The sequence below is a fragment of the Notolabrus celidotus genome, chromosome 15 (genome assembly GCF_009762535.1).
Source record: "Notolabrus celidotus isolate fNotCel1 chromosome 15, fNotCel1.pri, whole genome shotgun sequence".
Taxonomy (NCBI): Eukaryota; Metazoa; Chordata; class Actinopteri; order Labriformes; family Labridae; genus Notolabrus; species Notolabrus celidotus.
In genome coordinates this window covers 10,551,902-10,569,348 of record NC_048286.1, presented here as the reverse complement: position 1 = coordinate 10,569,348, position 17,447 = coordinate 10,551,902, and the positions used below count along the sequence as shown (strand labels likewise).

The following is a 17,447-nucleotide window of genomic DNA, read 5'->3' as shown; positions in this document are numbered from 1 at the left end:
GGCTGGTTTTCATGAGTTGATTTACATTGGTGTCTCTGTGGCTACATTACCAAAAAACCCAACAAAAGGTCTTTCAAGTATTAATATTAGGATCAGTCTATTAACACTAATTTGCTTCCATGTAAATAGTACTTTTGCCATCTTTACTGGCACAGTAAGCATAAGTCTGTATGAGCTGCTGCTGTTGTAGCTGCAGTCTGTATTCATCTCCGAGTCTGGTTCTGCTCAAGGTTTCTGCCTGTTAAAAGGACATTTTTCCTCACCACTCTAACTAAACGCTACAAAGTTATCCCCTCATGGTGGACTAATCAAAAGTATCTCCATCTGCTCTCATAAATGATAAAACAAGAAATACAATGAAATGAAAAAACTCCTCTCTATTCCTGAAGTGTGTTATAGCTGCAGCTTTCCAGGCTGTAGATGGTACAGAGGTGAGGATGGGGACAGATGGTTATGCAACCAGGATATCCTGCGTCAAGAGATCATTTCAGATTAAAAAAAACCCTGTAATTTTGACTTTCATAAAAGAAGACCCTTGAGCCAGACACAGCCGTTGTCTTTGTTTTGCAGAGTCAGGCCCACTTTATAACAAGCAGAGGAGGTTAAACTTAAAACATGAAGCATCAGAAATCAGAGGAAATGAAACAATTAGTGATCTTGGGTAAACCTTGTAAGTGGACCCTCAGTCCAGATTTCTAGTCTAGAGAAGTATTGTGTTCATGACTAAAAATAATCTGATTTAGAAAACTGATTTTTTTAGACGCATAAAGGAGGGGGCAGATATCATTTAAAAATTCTTAGCTATAACTCTGCAAACACAAACTTTTAAGAACTGAATGTAAAGCTGGACTGTTGGACCAAGAAACTCTGAAACTGCCTGAAGACAAAGAACACAGGATTGTGAACTCATCTGTAGTGGTCATAGATCAGGAAATATTTTGGGCAGTACAACTGGCACTGATTCTTGTAACATGAAGATAAAGCAGACATCTCTGTATCCTTGAGGGTCCCAAACTTACACTTAGAAAGATTCATCAGTGAAGCATCAAGCTTGTAAACAGTAGGATCACAAATCAGAGCATCAAGGCAGAATTTGTACAAAAACCCAATTATTTAACTTTATTAACATCAATGTTTTTCTTTTTCATCAACAGCTTGTTTTTAAATTCCAGTTCTTTATAACAAATAGAAAACAGACTGTGTGTACAACAGATTGAACCCCTACAGCACTAAGCATTCACAAGGTAAAAATGAACATTTTAGTTTTTCGCCAGCGTTTTCAAGTCCCCCCTCCCTCCCACGTTCGCCTCCACCGCCGCCACCACAACGTTTAGGCCTCTGAGATCAGACGCTCCCCTCCTGTGGCTTTTGTGGGAGAAGATGTGCTTGAGTGGTGCGATGGCCCCGCGCTGAGTGAGGAGTTGTCCATTTCCATGAGTGGGGTTGGGTGGGGGGTTGTGCTGTTTTTCCTGGTTCAGACGGACTGTCGAAGTTACTATGGTAGTACAGTAGATACAACGGTGTTTCCATTAATACACACTCTAGGACAGCAGGCTCTCTGCAGTCTCTAGGGTTGGTAGATCAGCAGAATTAATCCTTTTTAACAATATACCTTTGAAGCTGTGTATATATCTATGTGTAATTGTACATATATATAATCAATCATAATTATATATATATTTATATATATATATTTATAGTTCTATTTCTGTATAAAATAATATCAGGTTTCAGTCCAAAGGGCTGAGTCTCTCTCCCTCTGGTAGGAATGGTTGATTCTGTACAGGTGCCATTGATGGCCCTACTCCTCAGCCCATGTGAACCACTTCCTCTCCTGTCGGTCTGTGTAGTTCAGTTCCAGCAAAGCGACCAGGCTAATGGGCAGCGAGGAGATGGGAGGGACTTGAAGAGCAACATTATTCAGAGATCAGGGAGTTTCTTTTCTGTCAACTACCCTTTGGGTACAAAAGTCTGTTTTCCTCAGGTAAGTTCTCCGCTGTGGAGTATGAAGGCCTCAATGCCATAGGCTTCTGATGAAACAAAACACGTAGAAATCATGTGCTTTCCATTTCTGTACAGCTCTGATTTTCTCTCTTGTCCGCTAATCCACCTTTGTTTTATAACTAGCTACCATGTTTGCAGAAGGACAAACTTTAGCAAGTGTGTGTGCTCTGAAATCAATTTGTTGTTCAAAGTTGATTTTTTTATCGCAATGATGGGTGAAAAGGCAAGGTTTGAGTTATTGAACTGAATAAGACCGAAAACAATGTTTATGACATATAATATGGATAAAACAAGAACATAATGTGAAAGCAGCTCAGAGAACAGTGGTCCTCCTGTATTAGTATCTAGGAACGTGTTTAAAATACATGTCCCTTGTGCTAAAGTACCCTAAAATAAAATAAAAAAAGTACGGATTATGAAAATAATGCACGCCCTAGGCTGGGCTGTTTAAGACAAAAGAAATGTCTGATGTTAAAATGATTATTAAAAAGAACAAATATACTAAACAATAACATAATGAATCATAATATTGACAATAAAATTAACATACAAACAAAGAGAGTGCTCTCTTAGTGCTACCAGTAGCCTTTGACAATCGGGGAGGTTTGGCTTCGACGGAGCAGAGAGGCGAGCTGCCGCTCTGCGCTGTCGCATCTGTACAAGAGTTTTCATGTTTGTCAGAGTCATTGTAACATTTCTGTTATTATTTTTAAAGCAAAAATCTCATGTGGTTGGTTAAATCAGTGTGGATCTCGGTGATTGGTTGAACCCGTCGCCGGGTCAGCAAGCGCGTCCCTTTCTCCTCCCCTCTGTTGGCTGCGAGGGGTTGATTTTAAGTGGGTCAAGTGAGTGGATGGTGGCTGAGATGGGACACTTGGCACACTCCTGAGAGGTCTGACCAGGGAGGCTGCTCGGCAGGAGTGGTTATGTTGCATAGTGGTCAAAGCTCCCCAGGTACTCCAGTGCTGCCCTGTAGCACAGCTGGTACTGGTCCTTTGAGGAGAGAAGAAAAGAGGACTCAGTAAGAACAACCTCACGCACGTCAGGAAGATCACACAACAAACCTGAGATTTACTCTGTTGTATAAAAACGACATATTTGGCTTTTCTGTCTCTCCTAATCGTGAGATCCTTCCTTCTCTGTTGAGGTTTTTCTGTTGAGTAATAAAGGCAGTCTCATTTCGAACAGCTTATAATCCTTGAAGGGAATTTGGAATTTGTGATTTGAGGCTGACTAAGCAAAAACCACTTCACTTGTCGTAATTATGGCTGCACAAAATACTGTTTTCAAGCTTCTCAGGTGACAGGAGCAGCTTTCCACAAAGGTAGAGGTAACATAAAATAGAAACACTCGTTTATACACCAAGTACCCCCAATTTTATAAATGAGTACAGCACTTCAGTTTATGTATTTGGTTTCTCTTCATCAATGTCACTTTGTCACAGATGTTTCTGATGAACTTTGTATTTTGTCTCACTGTTATTTCATGTTCAATAATTTACATTCACTCACTGCCTGTCTTTAGTCTGCTTCAGGTGCGTTGTGAGTTTTAAAAGGTATTTATTAACACTGGACCTCTGTGATGACACTAAATGAGTTTGCGTTGACATTTCTGAAGAGCATCTAAAACTTCTGCTGAAGTAAAATGTGTCAGTAAGTCAAGCAGTGCAAGACTTTATTTTACGCCTTAATAATATATAGTATTGACTTTGGAGTACCAGCCTGTCTGCGGGAGATATCTCCCTGTCTGCACTCTGTTCTTACCTCGGTCTGCACCATGGCGGGCCGCTGGGTGCGAAGTGTCTTCACTGTCTGGAAGAGGTCGACCACTCCTTCGTACCTCATCCTCTCAAGCACGATGCTGAGAGTGATGAAGACTCCGGTTCTGCCCACCCCGGCGCTGAGGAACAAAAAACAAAACTATTCATCAAGAGTCCTGTCCTTACTTACTTAAAACAAGATTATAAAGCTTATTTTATACAAGTTATAGAAGAATACATGAACTATAATAACATTTTTTTCCTTTAATTTTAAAATGCACTGCACACCTTATGCAGTAAAACAGCGCCACAAACTACAACCTTTTAAGAATTGCAAAAAATATTTTAAAAATAATTTAGAAAGACAAAAAAACATTGGTCTCATGACAACGAGACTTACTGGGACTTTCTTTTTGCAAAGTTTACTCAACAAGCATGCAGTTTGTTGTAACTATGACTTTCAAAGTATTCAAGTACCATTTAAATAGGATTTTCCCACACAGGATGACCATCAGTGTTAAGGGAGCTAACTGCAGAAAATCTGAACTTTGGTATCCCTCTGTCAGTATCTTTATTGGGTTTACTTTGTGTATGTTGAACACAGATTATTCCCTGCTTGAATGATACCACATCAGAGCTCCTGTGCGGCATTAAGCCTGCAGATTTCTCTTAATTGTATGATTAATGAGTGCCATCTTTCCTCCTCACCTGCAGTGTACAGTGATTGGTCCGTCCTGTCCGAACTGTTCCTTGGTTTTGTGCACTTGTCCGATAAAGTCAATGAAGCCCTCTCCAGTTTTTGGCACTCCTTGCTCAGGCCAGTCATTGAACTGGAATTGGCGGATTGTTCTGGACTGGCCGTCCTGAAGGGGAACAAATCAAGAGGTTTACATTTAAGACTCATTGATCAGTAGAAGGTTTGTGGGTGTTGTGTCCCGTGTGTATAATTCTCTGATGTTTTCAGTTCATCTCTAAGAGCAAAAAGTAATCTGAAGATTATGCTTCACACATCTGTTTCTGTCGTCTTTGTTCACAAAGGCACAGCTTTTGTTTAAGGTCCATGAGTAGCATAACCCTGCTGCTTCTCACTACAGTCATCTAATCAGCTCATTTACACCTGGGATGCATGAATGAAGCGGACGACCCCTTAGGAGAGAAAACCAGCAGGTCTCTGGCAGTCAAGAACCAAAACTAGCAAATACTAAACTGCACCATGGAGTCCCACATTTGACAGCACTGCACACGTGAATTCAATATCTGTGTATTTTAATTGTTTAGTTCATTTTGATGTATCCGTCTTTAAATACACATATCGTATACGTATTCTGTATCTATGGCAGAAGGAGAGGAGTGGATGTGGGATTAGAGTGCTGCTGTGCTGTTGGCCTTCTGATGACAGTAAAGTATATTTATAGCCCATTGAAAGTACTGCATCACAGGGAGTTGCGGTACTGGCCCTTGGGGATTGAAGGCTGTGCTTTTCATGTATTTTCACAGCCACCTCGAATCACACATGCTCATACACATACACACATGCACCGCCACATACACACAATCCATAGAGCATGCATGCTGCTGCTGAATCTAGGTAAACATGTTTGATGGTGCATTCACTTGATGTCAGCCTGTCAGGAGAAATAACACGGGACACGTTCTGATCATCTCTACCTTGAAATCACAGTGGGTATAATTTTTAACACTTAGAGCGACTCTCTGCATTTGTCTGGAAACCTAAAATTAAGATGGATTTGAGCTGGATGATTGTATTTGTGTGAAATGCCAATCAATCCTCACCTCCGTCCCACACCAAGCACACACACAGATAGATACATAGAAGAACACACACATAGACACACACAAGGGCAAACAGATTTTCACACAGAGTGACTCCGACATACCCTGGCATCTGTGACTTTGAATTCTCTGAGGATGTACTGTGGCATGTTGTACTCAGCCATCGGATCCACCACAAAGTACTGGTACCTGGCTGAACGCTCTGCTGGCCAGTACTGATGGCACTTCTCCTGCAGAGAGAGAGGGGGAGATTACATTAAAGTACCTTTATGGGAGGATTCTTCTTCAACATATTCTTCAAAAAAACAAAAAACACTTTTACATAAGAGCCGGATGAATGATTTACTTCCACAGGGTTATTATTAACACAGGTTCAGGGAGGTTATTAGTCATTTTGAGTCATGAGGAGGTCTCTGCTCACAAAAGCAAATCAAGGAGAGACTAATCTGTGGTTTGAAATATAGTCTGATTCATCATAGGAAGCTAAATATTTACATAATTTGTTTGCGTTCTTAACTACAGCGATGATGTGCATGAGTGCTTCTGTGATTACAGATGAGAGGGTGATAAAAGCTATAAAATGCAGTCGAGAGCTGTCAGGCTCACTTAGACAATCAAAATATCTCCGTAAAGACGTGGATTTAATCAAACAGATTTATTTTAGATCAACACACTATTTTCTTCCACTTTGACAATACTTTGAAGTTTTGGTGGTTTTCTTTTTTTTCTGGTGATCATTTCTGTCCCTCAAAAAATGAAGCTTGAGCTAGCAGCTGATTAGCATAGCCAAGTATTAGGGCCACATTTTTTCAGTGCTTGTGCTAAGCTAAGCAAACTTCTCTGTGCCAGAGAGCTGTGTAGATTTGTGGAACAATTCTATTGGATTTTTACTCCCTGGTTTTGTTGTTCGTTTTTTTGACCCCCTTAGCCCCCAAAATACCACATTCTCTGCAAGGTCACTGTTGAAATTTTGAACTTCAACACCTAACTTTGTAAAGTTACCTACTATCTTAAACAGGAGTGGTTAAAAAATTTAGTTTAATTCTCACTTTTCCACTCCCTTGTGACAAAACAGTACAACTTTTTCATAAAATATGATGCAGTCATGCAGTATGGGAATTATGGGTATTCTTGGAATGCTTCCAATTATTGACAAATCCAGCAGAGGAGTGTGCTGGTTGGATCACAGATGCAGTCTAGCTATGGTGATAAGGGCGAGTTAACTTTCAACCAAAGTTACTGTTTAGGGTTGGAATGAATTAATATTTGAGCAGTGTGACTCAGCAGCTTGGCTGAATCCACTCAGCACATAAAGACCCCGAAATTACCCTTTAAGGAGCTACATACATGGAAATTAAAAGTTTGTGTTTTACCCGTCCCATCTCCCGTAGCTTGGTGAGCATGACGACGATAGTTGAATTGTGCTCCCACAGCATCCTCCAGAAGTCCTCTGTGGTCTCTGCCAGTGGGCCCTGTGTGGCCAGGTAGGCCTTCTGCTGTCTAAAGACACAACACAGAAGAAAAGGAAATGAAACAGTAATTATAAACTTCATGGTGCTTTTACAGCTGGTATTATAAAGCACATAACAAAGCACTAAGCAGCAAGATTTAATGATAAAGGAGTGATGTTGTACAGCAGTCAGTAAAGGCTGTTAATCCAGCAAACACCCCAAAATTTAATAGCAGACAAGAAACAAGACATGCTGCAAAACTGACGTCTTGTAAAGTGCTCAAATAAATTCTGACTCAAATGTATTCAAATAAAAGTCAAAGGCTGGGGAAGAGCTTTCTGTGTAACTCATGCATCTACAGTAACATGACATAGAAGAGAGGGTAGCACGCTGCTTAAAAGCATTCAGCTGAAAATGATAGAAGATCCTTCTGTCCTTGTTCTGTTTGTCAAAATATCTCTACCATGAAGCCAATGAGACGAATTCCTTCACATTTAATAAACAGAGCAAATAATCTTCTGCAATATCATCATCACTGAGCTATTAAAGCCTGAAAAGAGTCTACTTGTTCTTCTTTCTGTCTGTAACACAACACAGAGTGAGAGAGCGAGCACTCGATATGCTCCCTAAACTAGAGATGAGCTCATCCACTGAGCTGCCAGAGCTGTGCTGCTGTCCTACGTGACTCTGATGCAGCTCAGCAGTTCTCCCGTCTAACAGCAGGTGGCAGCAGCGCACTGACAGACAGAGTGAGAGAGAGCTGCAGAAACCAACACAGAAATGTACCTTTGTTCGTGCATGCACACGCTCACATGTCTGCAGCACATGTAAGCTCTCATCTAGGTGTACGCATGTATGCGTGCTGTAGTTTCCCATGTATATTCAGACACGCTACTTCACACTCAGTCACACACTGAGCCACGGCTGAACAACTAATGAAGGAGCTGCAGGCGAGGAACTAATGTGGAACCGGGAGATTAGAATATGCTCAGGGCCTCGCTCGCACAAATAAAGAAACAACAGATTGGTGGAGAGAAGAGGAGATGGCATATGAAAAGAGGAGGGCAACAGAGTGCAGAATCAAATTAATAAGATGAAAATGGGGGGAAAGAGAAATGCAAAATAAAGAGACGGGATGCACAAAAAGTAGAGGGAGAAGAAGGAGAGAAAATTGGGAGGAGATGAAATGAGTGAGCAGTGCACTCTTCAGCTGGACACCAGAGTGCAAAGTAAGAGTGAGTGCTGAGGGGGAGGAGAGAGAGAGTCACAAAGGGGGGAAGATGAGAACGTAGGAAAGGAGAAATGTAGGCGCCAAAGAGGAAGGAAAGGAAGGGAGGGAACACTGAACAGGGGATGAATGCTAAATGTCTAATTGATAGGTGGACCCCTCTAACCCTCCCATAACACAGCCCCCAGCCAAAACAAAAACAATTCAAAGCGTATCACACTATACTGACTTCTCTGCACAGTGTCCTGATGAGCGCGCTGCCAAACAGCACAAAGCACTCTCCGCATCATCCCACATGACTGCAGTGCTTGAGGACATAGTGTTTCATTTCAACCTCATTACAATGCTAAAACTCCAGCCTGCATCGGAGCATATCCAGGGCTCCTGCCCCTGATAGCATAGCTTGAATCAATGGTTCGCCTCTCATTAGCTTAGCATATTATTGGCTTTTCTTGAAGACGCTGGGGTGAAGGGCACTGGAGGCCCCTGTTTAGTTTTTATTTATGCCCAGGCTTTAAAAGCGGCTTAATCACACAGTGCCACTGGTGCACACAACAGGTCCCCACCCGGATATGTCTGTCTCAGCCGTGATGTTTGGATTGAAAATTAAGATGGTGAGTGAGAGCAGAGGCTAGGAAGAGAGCGAGCAAAGAGAGGTGAGATTAAAAAGGAGGACCAGAGAGAGATAGAGATATAATGGGATCAAAATTAAGAAGGAAAATGAGAGATGAGAAGAGAACATGGAGGAGAGAATGAAAAAGGGGAGGGAAGGCTAAGGTAAACATACTTCATTACATTGCTCTCTTGCTGCAATTATGCTATTTGCACAGCAACAATGGAGGGTCGGCCTCTGCAGAGAACCTTCTCATTAACAACAGGGCTGGAGACAGAGGAGGGAGTTAGGAGGGGAGGTGGTGTTCTGTCACGGTGCGGTATAAAGCAGAACCCCATATGGACTGAATGGCATTTCAGACCAGCTAATTCCATCTCCTCCCTGAACACTTCAACCACAGAAGAGCCTGTTCCGTCTGTCTCCGCCCATACTTATAAAGATATAAAACAGAGAGCTGCCGTTTCATCCTCCTCCCGCCAGGAAGCAATTTGGACTCACAGAGAACACGAGGACCTGAAGCAGCTTCCATATGAAGACGGTAGTGGCCCAGCGAATGACAGCCACATTGACAGAGCTGCAAGTAATTCCTGCAACTGGATACTGCCCACTGCGGACTCATCTTCAGTCCCCGCCCATACACTTTTATCATGTCCGCTGCTGTTTCTCTCACACCTGTATCAGTCGCTGATGCCAGAAAACAACTGTAGACCTGTCACACCGAGTGCAGCCAGGAAGGATTTAGGACAGCGATTTAATTTCCATCGAGCTGCCTCTTTACTCAGTGACATTGGATTGAAATAAATCAAGGAGTGCGAGGTTAAAAATCACACTCTCAGACGTGATTTAGGTTTACATCCATATCGCAGGAAACATGTGGGAGGCAGAAATTAATCAGACAAGTTTACATAAACCTAAATTTATTGCATACTAAATCTACTTTCAGCTGAAGTCTCCGACTCATAAACATTAGCATTCCCTTGAATTGCTGCTGGGCATGCAGGGCAGCCATCTTTACTTGTATACCTGAAGTCTGGTCAAACGTTGACAGGTGACTTACTGTGCAGATATAAAAAGGTTGCTTGTTGATTTATATGCTTGTTTGAAGAAAACCTGTTCAAGGCTACAAGTCTTTCTCTGTCACAAGCACATGGATGTGAACTTATTGGGCAGTATGAAAGAAGTGGACTTCACCTCTGTGAGGTCATACATTTTTTTTAACCCTCCTTTAGAAGCCTCAAGTTTGGTATTTCGGGCTTGTGCCACTTTTAGGAAGATAAGACGCCAACCACGCCCCTAAAGCATATAATAACATATATTTATGACCATAATTTACAAAGCCTATGTATGAAATATTGTGTTGACTGTAACTTTGAGAACATACACCCCTTAAAAATGTTTACCGATATTTAAAAAAACAAACAATGAGAGAGTGTGATTTTGCCACCTGGTTTCGAACAATCAAGACTCAGGCTGTTTTTGAAACGGCCTGCTACATACTATCTACTAATGTAGTAGGTAGTAGGTACTGCCTACTAAATACTGCGTTTGAATTTAGTGTGTAGTATGACTGTTCTGTTGGATCTGTGCAGTATTCTGGGCCAGACGTCACTGAATTTCCGGTTTCGGAAAGCGGAAGTAAACAACGGCCAAGCCGATGGAGAAACTGCTTCTTTAGCATCACTTATGATTTAAAAAGTTAAGAAGTGGTTTATATGTAATTTAATAATTTTCACAGAACCTAAAAACTGAGTTCCCCCATCAAAAGAAGAAGAGAAAAGAAAAAGCGGAACGAGCGCTGTGCATTGTGGGAAACAGTACGAGAGGCAGACTGGACCGATGCATACTGTGAAATTTTCCCAGATCAGTAACATCCAGGGAGTTTTAGCATACTGCAGATTTTGCTCTTGTTCACTTACTGCTTACTACATACTGAATTTTGGCCAAATCAGTACGTACTGCTAGTATAGTAGGCGGTTTCGAAAACAGCCTACATTTTTGCAGCCACTGGAGTCCCCCCCTGCTGACCATTAGAGAAAATGCAGGGTAAGTCCAAGCTATTGCAAACACCCTCAAAAACCCTTAAAAAGAAGTAAGTCTGGCATCAGTTTTTCAGTGTACCCCTCCATTCCAAAGAGCTCAACTTCTGCCTAAAAGCTTGAACAAAAGAGATGAGCCCCATGCTGCACCCTGGAGTTCAGTGAGTCCCTATCAGCATCCAGCTTCATTTAATGCTCAAAATAGTCTCTTCGTAAACTTTCTATATTTGAAAACAGCATTATGAAGAACTTATGGATGTGAAAAAGCACCACTTACAGTTTAGCCTAAGCATAAATCATAATTAACATGTTGGTAATTATATATAGTAACAGATCTTTTTTGAGTAGAGTGCGCTTTGATATGAGAGCCAACAGTGAAGCTTTGGGTGTGAAAATGTGAAGTACAGGCTGAACCAAAAGGCTCATGTCTTTTCGTGCAGCCATCCTTGAAGCTCAACGTCAGCACTTAAACATCACAGTCATTAAATTCGGCTCAGATCTTAAAGTTGAAGCCTTTGCTGACCTGTAGCCATCAATGCAGCTGGCGTTGATGTAGTCAGAGCCCTCGACGCCACGGATGGGCTGCAGGCAGACGCGGGTGGACTCGAAAGGCATGATGTTGACCAGGCGGTTCTTGAACTTGTTGCAGGGCAAGTTGGCGCTGATGAAGCGTGACGTGTGCGCTTTGGAGTTTGCCAGTCTCTGTTTAATGAAAGGTGTGAAGAAAGCAGACAGGGAGAGAGATGGAGGGAGAAGAAGAAAAAAAAAAATGAGTGACCTGTGACCTGAAGTAAACAAACAAGAAAGCATCTGACAATGACTTGACAATCTCTATTTGAACGTTACGTTTCCTGTCAGGGTAAATAGGAAATTCGGCTGGTAGGTCCAGCTAACGGCACAGGACTTGTCCGTCATAGAGTCCTGGAGCTAGGAGGGTTGTAGGCGTGACGAGCGCGATGCTGGCAGTGGACAGAGCACAGATGGACAGCACAGGAGTGTGTGTGTGGACAGTCATAGTACTCCAGGATAATTTGTGTGTGTGTGTGTGTGTGGCCAGACTGTGTGGGCACGGAGGCTGTGGCCCCCACATACGCCGCAATCATTCTCTCACTCTTTCATTCTCTGTGGTTGGCAGGAGAGGAGATGCTATTATCACTTCAAACAGAATGGATCATGGTCATAAGAGGGCTAATGGCAGAGCCGCGCTGGGAGGAAAGTGTGTAATAACATCACAGTTGATGGCTATTGACAGAAGGTGTGCGTGTGATTGCAAGTCACCTTGAACACCAGCTGTGTGTATGTGTAAGTGACAGTCATGGTGTGTTTGTGTTTCTGTGTGTGTGTGCTCTGGTTGATTTGTCCCTCAAACATGTGATGCTAGTGTAGCTGCTGGAATGTCTCAGCGCCAATGTCACCTGCACAGATTCCCGTGCTTTGGCTTATTTGGTGAATCAATGATTTGGTGGATTACTAATAGCAGCTGGCACTACAGCGACACTGTAGATGGAAGGTCAGAAGTCCAACTGCAGTCTGTTGCCCAATTGAAAATCTGGTGCTTGCAAATCAGATTGGAGTGAGAAAAAACATGCAGAATTAGAGCTTGGCCGGGGACACCAGTGTTTCTTTTTGAGCAATATCCACATTCATCCTGATATACAATGTGATGTTGACATTTCAAAGAGTCTCGTAATGAAGGACGAGACAAGAGGGTTCATGAGTTAGACTTTAAATCTATTTTTTAACACAACTGTCAGGGCTGTATTTTTTTAAGTGCAGATAACTAAAATTAGCTACAACACTCAGGGAAGCAGCTTCATATTATCAATCAGAAGACAGGGCTGAGAGCCAGTTAGTGTAAGTGGTCTCCTTCTCGTTACTACAAGGGGATAAAGAACAATAACACAGAAAAAAATCTGTTTTTCTGATGCTTGCCTTTAGCTTTAACTCGGTGTGTTTTCTCAAGACTTCCAGATGTCTGATGATTCAAATTCATCAGATTAAAGGGGTAGTTCAGTTTTCTTTTACTGGCGTTGTATGAGTACTTGTTAATTATAAGTGTAATACCCACAGGGGATGCTGGTTGGCTCTGCCCTTTGCTGGAGAACCAGAACAGAAGCTAGGCTATCAACTGCTGCAGACTGGGTCAATGCTACTGTGTGATTTAGCAAGTTTGAACAAACCCCAACCTAAACTGTTAATGTCTCTAAGACAACAAAGATCTTAGAAGTGTGGATGACATAAAGTTTTTTTTTGGCTGTTGAAGAAACTAAAATCTGTAGACTGATGTTCTCTGGTGGAGTTTAGTTTTGCTGGTTGTGGGCTGTTAGAAGTCTCTGTCAAATAAAATATGTTCAAAGTTTGTCATTGCACCGTGCATAGGTTTGATCAGGATCCTGTACTAAGATCATTATATTGCCCAGCTGTAAGCAGAACAGGAACTAACTTTTCAAACTTTCTTTAATGATTAAACAAATCTAACTTTCTGTAAGGTGCTACAATGTCACCCCTGCAAACTATCAGTATACCTAAAGTGTTGAGGAGCAGAAAGGCTGTGTTTGTAAAGTGAAATTCTTCATTACACCCTGCAGAGGTCAACTTCAGCTCTTATAAAAATGAAAAGTTAATTTATTACCCTGACTAAGTCATCAAAAAGAGCCTGAAGTAATTCTTGTCTGAGATGAGTCCTTATCGCTCACCTTGAACTCCAGCTCCATGGCAGTAACCGTCTCGCCAGGCGGGGGCTGAGTGAGCTTCTGGATGTGGGCGTACAGGTTACGTGCCGGCACCTCAGTGTTGCCGCAGGTGGCGGCTTCCAGCAGGGCTTCGTGGATGAAGATGTACTGGTCCTCGGTCTGGACCATGTAGTTCCTTTGGGCACGCATGCACGTGACATGACCGTAGATGTCTACAGACTTCTCATGCTTCATGCGCTCCAGCATGGCATCGATCACGATGAAGCAGCCAGTCCTGCCCACTCCCGCACTGATGGAGAGAGATGGAGAGAGAAGAAGGGTAAATAACTTCATCTGTCACTAAAAATACTGACATATCTCTGTTTACTCCAAATAACAAGATCCACAGACAGTAATAACACATCGGTTATATCCAAAACCCTTCTTAACTATTTACTCACAGCAGGACTGAGTAAATATGAAATGAGCAGGAGTATCTGCTGTACACGTTCTTTATTATTCTTTCTCCAACCTTCAGTCTCTATATGCTGTGAATACTCCTCCGGCTATGAATGCACTTTATGTGTGGGTGTCAAAGTGCAACTTAAAGCTGCATCATGTCATATTCACACAGGATTGTTAAAGTGAATGTGGGAGAGCTGCAAATTATTAAGGATTTAAAAACTAGTGCCAAAACACTTCACCATCAAAAAATCCTTCTGGTTAGTTCTCAAACATAAATATCAAACACTTTTGCAAAACTCTGACATTTGAGTTGACTTAGCAATTAACCCCAAAAATGATCAACAGATATTGGTAATGCACATAACAGTAGGCTGCATCAACAAGGTGTAGAAACCAAAACCTGAGCTGCATCAAGGTGCATTAGGAGTATGATTATGTTCAGAGCACCATGTCTTCTATGCAGGTGTGTTCACTCTCTCTTGCATAAGAGCAGGACCATAACAAATGTGTGTGATTGCAGAAGCATCTGAAGGGAATGTTGACTGGCTGCATCGCAAAAAGTGTCCTTTACCGTGTGTTAGCTTTAATCACTTATGAAATACAGCACCACTGTCTTAACCATGCCTGTCATCCTCTGAAGAAACCTGCAGTCAACACTGTTCTGATACTAGACATATGCTGCGTTTGTTTCTGTCTGCACTCACCTGCAGTGAACCACCATAGGTCCTGCATCTGGAGGATTGCAGGCTTTTACCCGCCGTAGGAAGGCCAGGATGGGGGTGGGGTACTCTGGAACACCGTGGTCTGGCCAGGCCATGAACTGGAACTGTCTCACCTCTCTCTTCTCACTGGAGCCGTTCTACAGGGGGGTCAGAGAGGTCAGATAAGAAGAAAGGTTTGACTGTGGTTGAATACCCTGACACAGTGAATTTTAATTGGCAGCTTTTTAGAGAGAAACTTGTCAGCTTGGCAGAAATGTTTGGAGAAGGATAAGGTCACGCTGTTGATGAAAGGAAGCTCAAATCTATAGTTAAGTTTGAAAAGCACCCCTGATGCACTTGTCAAAAACGCTGCTATTTTAAGCAAAGGTCTCGAGTTGACTCACTGCAACAGCTGTGCGTAATGTGCTCCACTTTCACAACTCTGATCATTCTGAAGGTGCAGATAACGTGTAAAATATTGAAACTGAACTCCAGCAGTTTCTCATAAACAGTTTAGCATTATCACTGTTCCTGATTGAATCAAAGTAATGGCTCCAGCTGGAGACTTGTATTTAATTAGAAATCATAATAATTAAATTAAAAGGAAGTAATGGAAATAGGAACTGGTAGAGGAGAAATAAAGGACAAAACATCAGACACATCATCATGAAACTGGAGTACATGAATCAAAGAGAAAAGCTGAAATCTTTTCCTTTTACAGAACAAGAGACAAATATTGGATGTAAAAAAGCAATTACAGCTCTGAACATAAATGATTCCACTGGTAATAGCCTTTGTCTGACTTCAGAAAATAAGAAATTACTTTTTAAAATGTGACCCCAGTAATGATGAACTGCAATCACCTGCTGGGAACGTGTCCTTTATGAGCATGTTTCCCAGTATGGTTAACTGCAGAGGAAAAAGCAGTACTGTACCTTGTAGAGGGCGAATGTTCGGACGCTGTAAGTGGCCAACTCCACGGTGTCCAGCATGGTGACCTGGATCATCCCATAGGTCTCTGTTCCCCGCGCCGGCCAGTACTGGTCACACTTCACCTGGCAGAGCAAGAGAAAGGGCACACTGTCAGAAGTGAACCGCCGCTAACATCCACTGTGAGACTAGTGAGAGGCTTGTTAGATCACACTGATTAACAAGAGGGGAACATTAGAGAGGTCAGATCAAAGGCTCTGTCCGAGGCCTAATTAAAAGCTGAAGACTCGGAGTCAGCTCCTGTATCTCCTAAAGAACGAACACAAGTGAGCTGAGCATGGGCATTCATGTGTGTCTGCATTTGAAGCTGGCTTCAAAAGGGCATTAAAAGACTGGCTTTGTCTTTTAGCAGCCTGTGATCACTTTCAATTAGCTAATTGTCAGGTGCTTTTCAACCCTTTGTAATGTATGCTTTTGGTGCATTTGTGCACAGAACAAACTTCAGTGTGGAGGAGGCTAAAGGTTCTCCAAACACTGGCACTAAGTGGCTTTGCTTCACTCTGTGTATCTCTGAAAACGACACACTTGGCTTTGTTATAATTTCCACTTTACTCGCTCTCTTGGCAAACCTCAATGGCCATTAAAATTGAACAAAAACAACTTTGAAAATGAGTCTTCTTCACTCAAACATTTAGAGAAGCCTTCCTCATCTGATTGATGAAAGTCACTACCAGCTGCCCCTGGAGTTTGGCTATCGCTTTCAAACAGCAATAATAAGGCGCCTGCTCAGGAAATGTGTCCTAAACTACTTGTGAATAATTTGGAGTCAAAAATAGGTCATGCAGTTGCACAATCATGCTCCATTTGATTTTTATAACACCTAATAGTTGTTCACAGGGTCTGTGAGTTTTTGAGCAGCGATGAGTCACATCATTATCTAAACACTGGGCATTGCCCGCTGATTGGTCTTGCTTCTAGCTTTGGGGCTTTGTGGATGTTGTGAAGAATAAAATCCAGTTGAGAAAAATCTAAAAAGCTTGTGACGTGTCGTCTGAATCTGCAGGGCCGTTTCAGTCCACCTAGCATGTGTCTTGACAACAAGTTGAGCCTGTTTTCAATCAGTCAAAGGCTCAGTTTGATAGCATTAGCTGAGAAAATAATATTTCACGTGTGGGTACATTTTGTCATTTCACAGGATCCGTACAAGTCTGCCAAGTGCTCTGTTTACACGAAGAAAGACAGCAAAAGCAAAATGTGTTTTAATGTTAGAACCGCGGGTACTAAGACGAGGCTGCTATTGATTTGGACAACATGGCAGGAAGAGATGTGGCGCGGGTAAGCTAATTATATTGATACTGCAGAGCCAAGCTGACATTTGGAGGCACCTCGGCTGTCTCAGGGAGCTGGTACAAATCGACAGACAAAATGCGCTAAAATTCACCCCCTCACATTTCACCTCCCCCGGTGACAGCTCCCATTCAGAGGCAGAGGTAGAGCTCGCAGGAGAAACTCAATTGAGTGATGGGGAACCACTTGCAGTACAAACATATGGATTAGCAGTCACCACAGTAATGAATATCTCTTTGCTGTCTGAGGTTGGGCGGCATATTCTGTTCCTTGCAAACGCACACATTAAGAGACAGACACCCACACACACACACACACACACACACACACACACACACACACACACACACACACACACACACACACACACACACACACACACAAGGACCGCAGGTTTCACTATCATCTGCGTCTCCTTTGAAGCTGGCTTCTCACATGTCGACACCT

At 42.4% G+C, this 17,447-nt stretch overlaps 1 protein-coding gene across 1 annotated transcript in view; it reads right to left on the bottom strand.

The window, feature by feature from the left end:
- Positions 1-1,089: 1,089 nt before the first annotated feature.
- The window catches only part of LOC117826330 (receptor-type tyrosine-protein phosphatase F-like), a 462,221-nt gene continuing 445,863 nt past the window's right edge, over positions 1,090-17,447 (bottom strand). The window contains exons 34-42 of the mRNA XM_034702308.1: positions 15,659-15,778; positions 14,727-14,881; positions 13,582-13,867; positions 11,409-11,587; positions 6,931-7,057; positions 5,662-5,787; positions 4,472-4,626; positions 3,768-3,903; positions 1,090-2,997 (exon numbers count right to left, since the gene is read on the bottom strand). Coding sequence (XP_034558199.1) covers positions 2,929-2,997; positions 3,768-3,903; positions 4,472-4,626; positions 5,662-5,787; positions 6,931-7,057; positions 11,409-11,587; positions 13,582-13,867; positions 14,727-14,881; positions 15,659-15,778 — 1,353 coding nt within the window. The 3' untranslated portion in view covers positions 1,090-2,928. The remainder of the gene's footprint in view (positions 2,998-3,767; positions 3,904-4,471; positions 4,627-5,661; positions 5,788-6,930; positions 7,058-11,408; positions 11,588-13,581; positions 13,868-14,726; positions 14,882-15,658; positions 15,779-17,447) is intronic.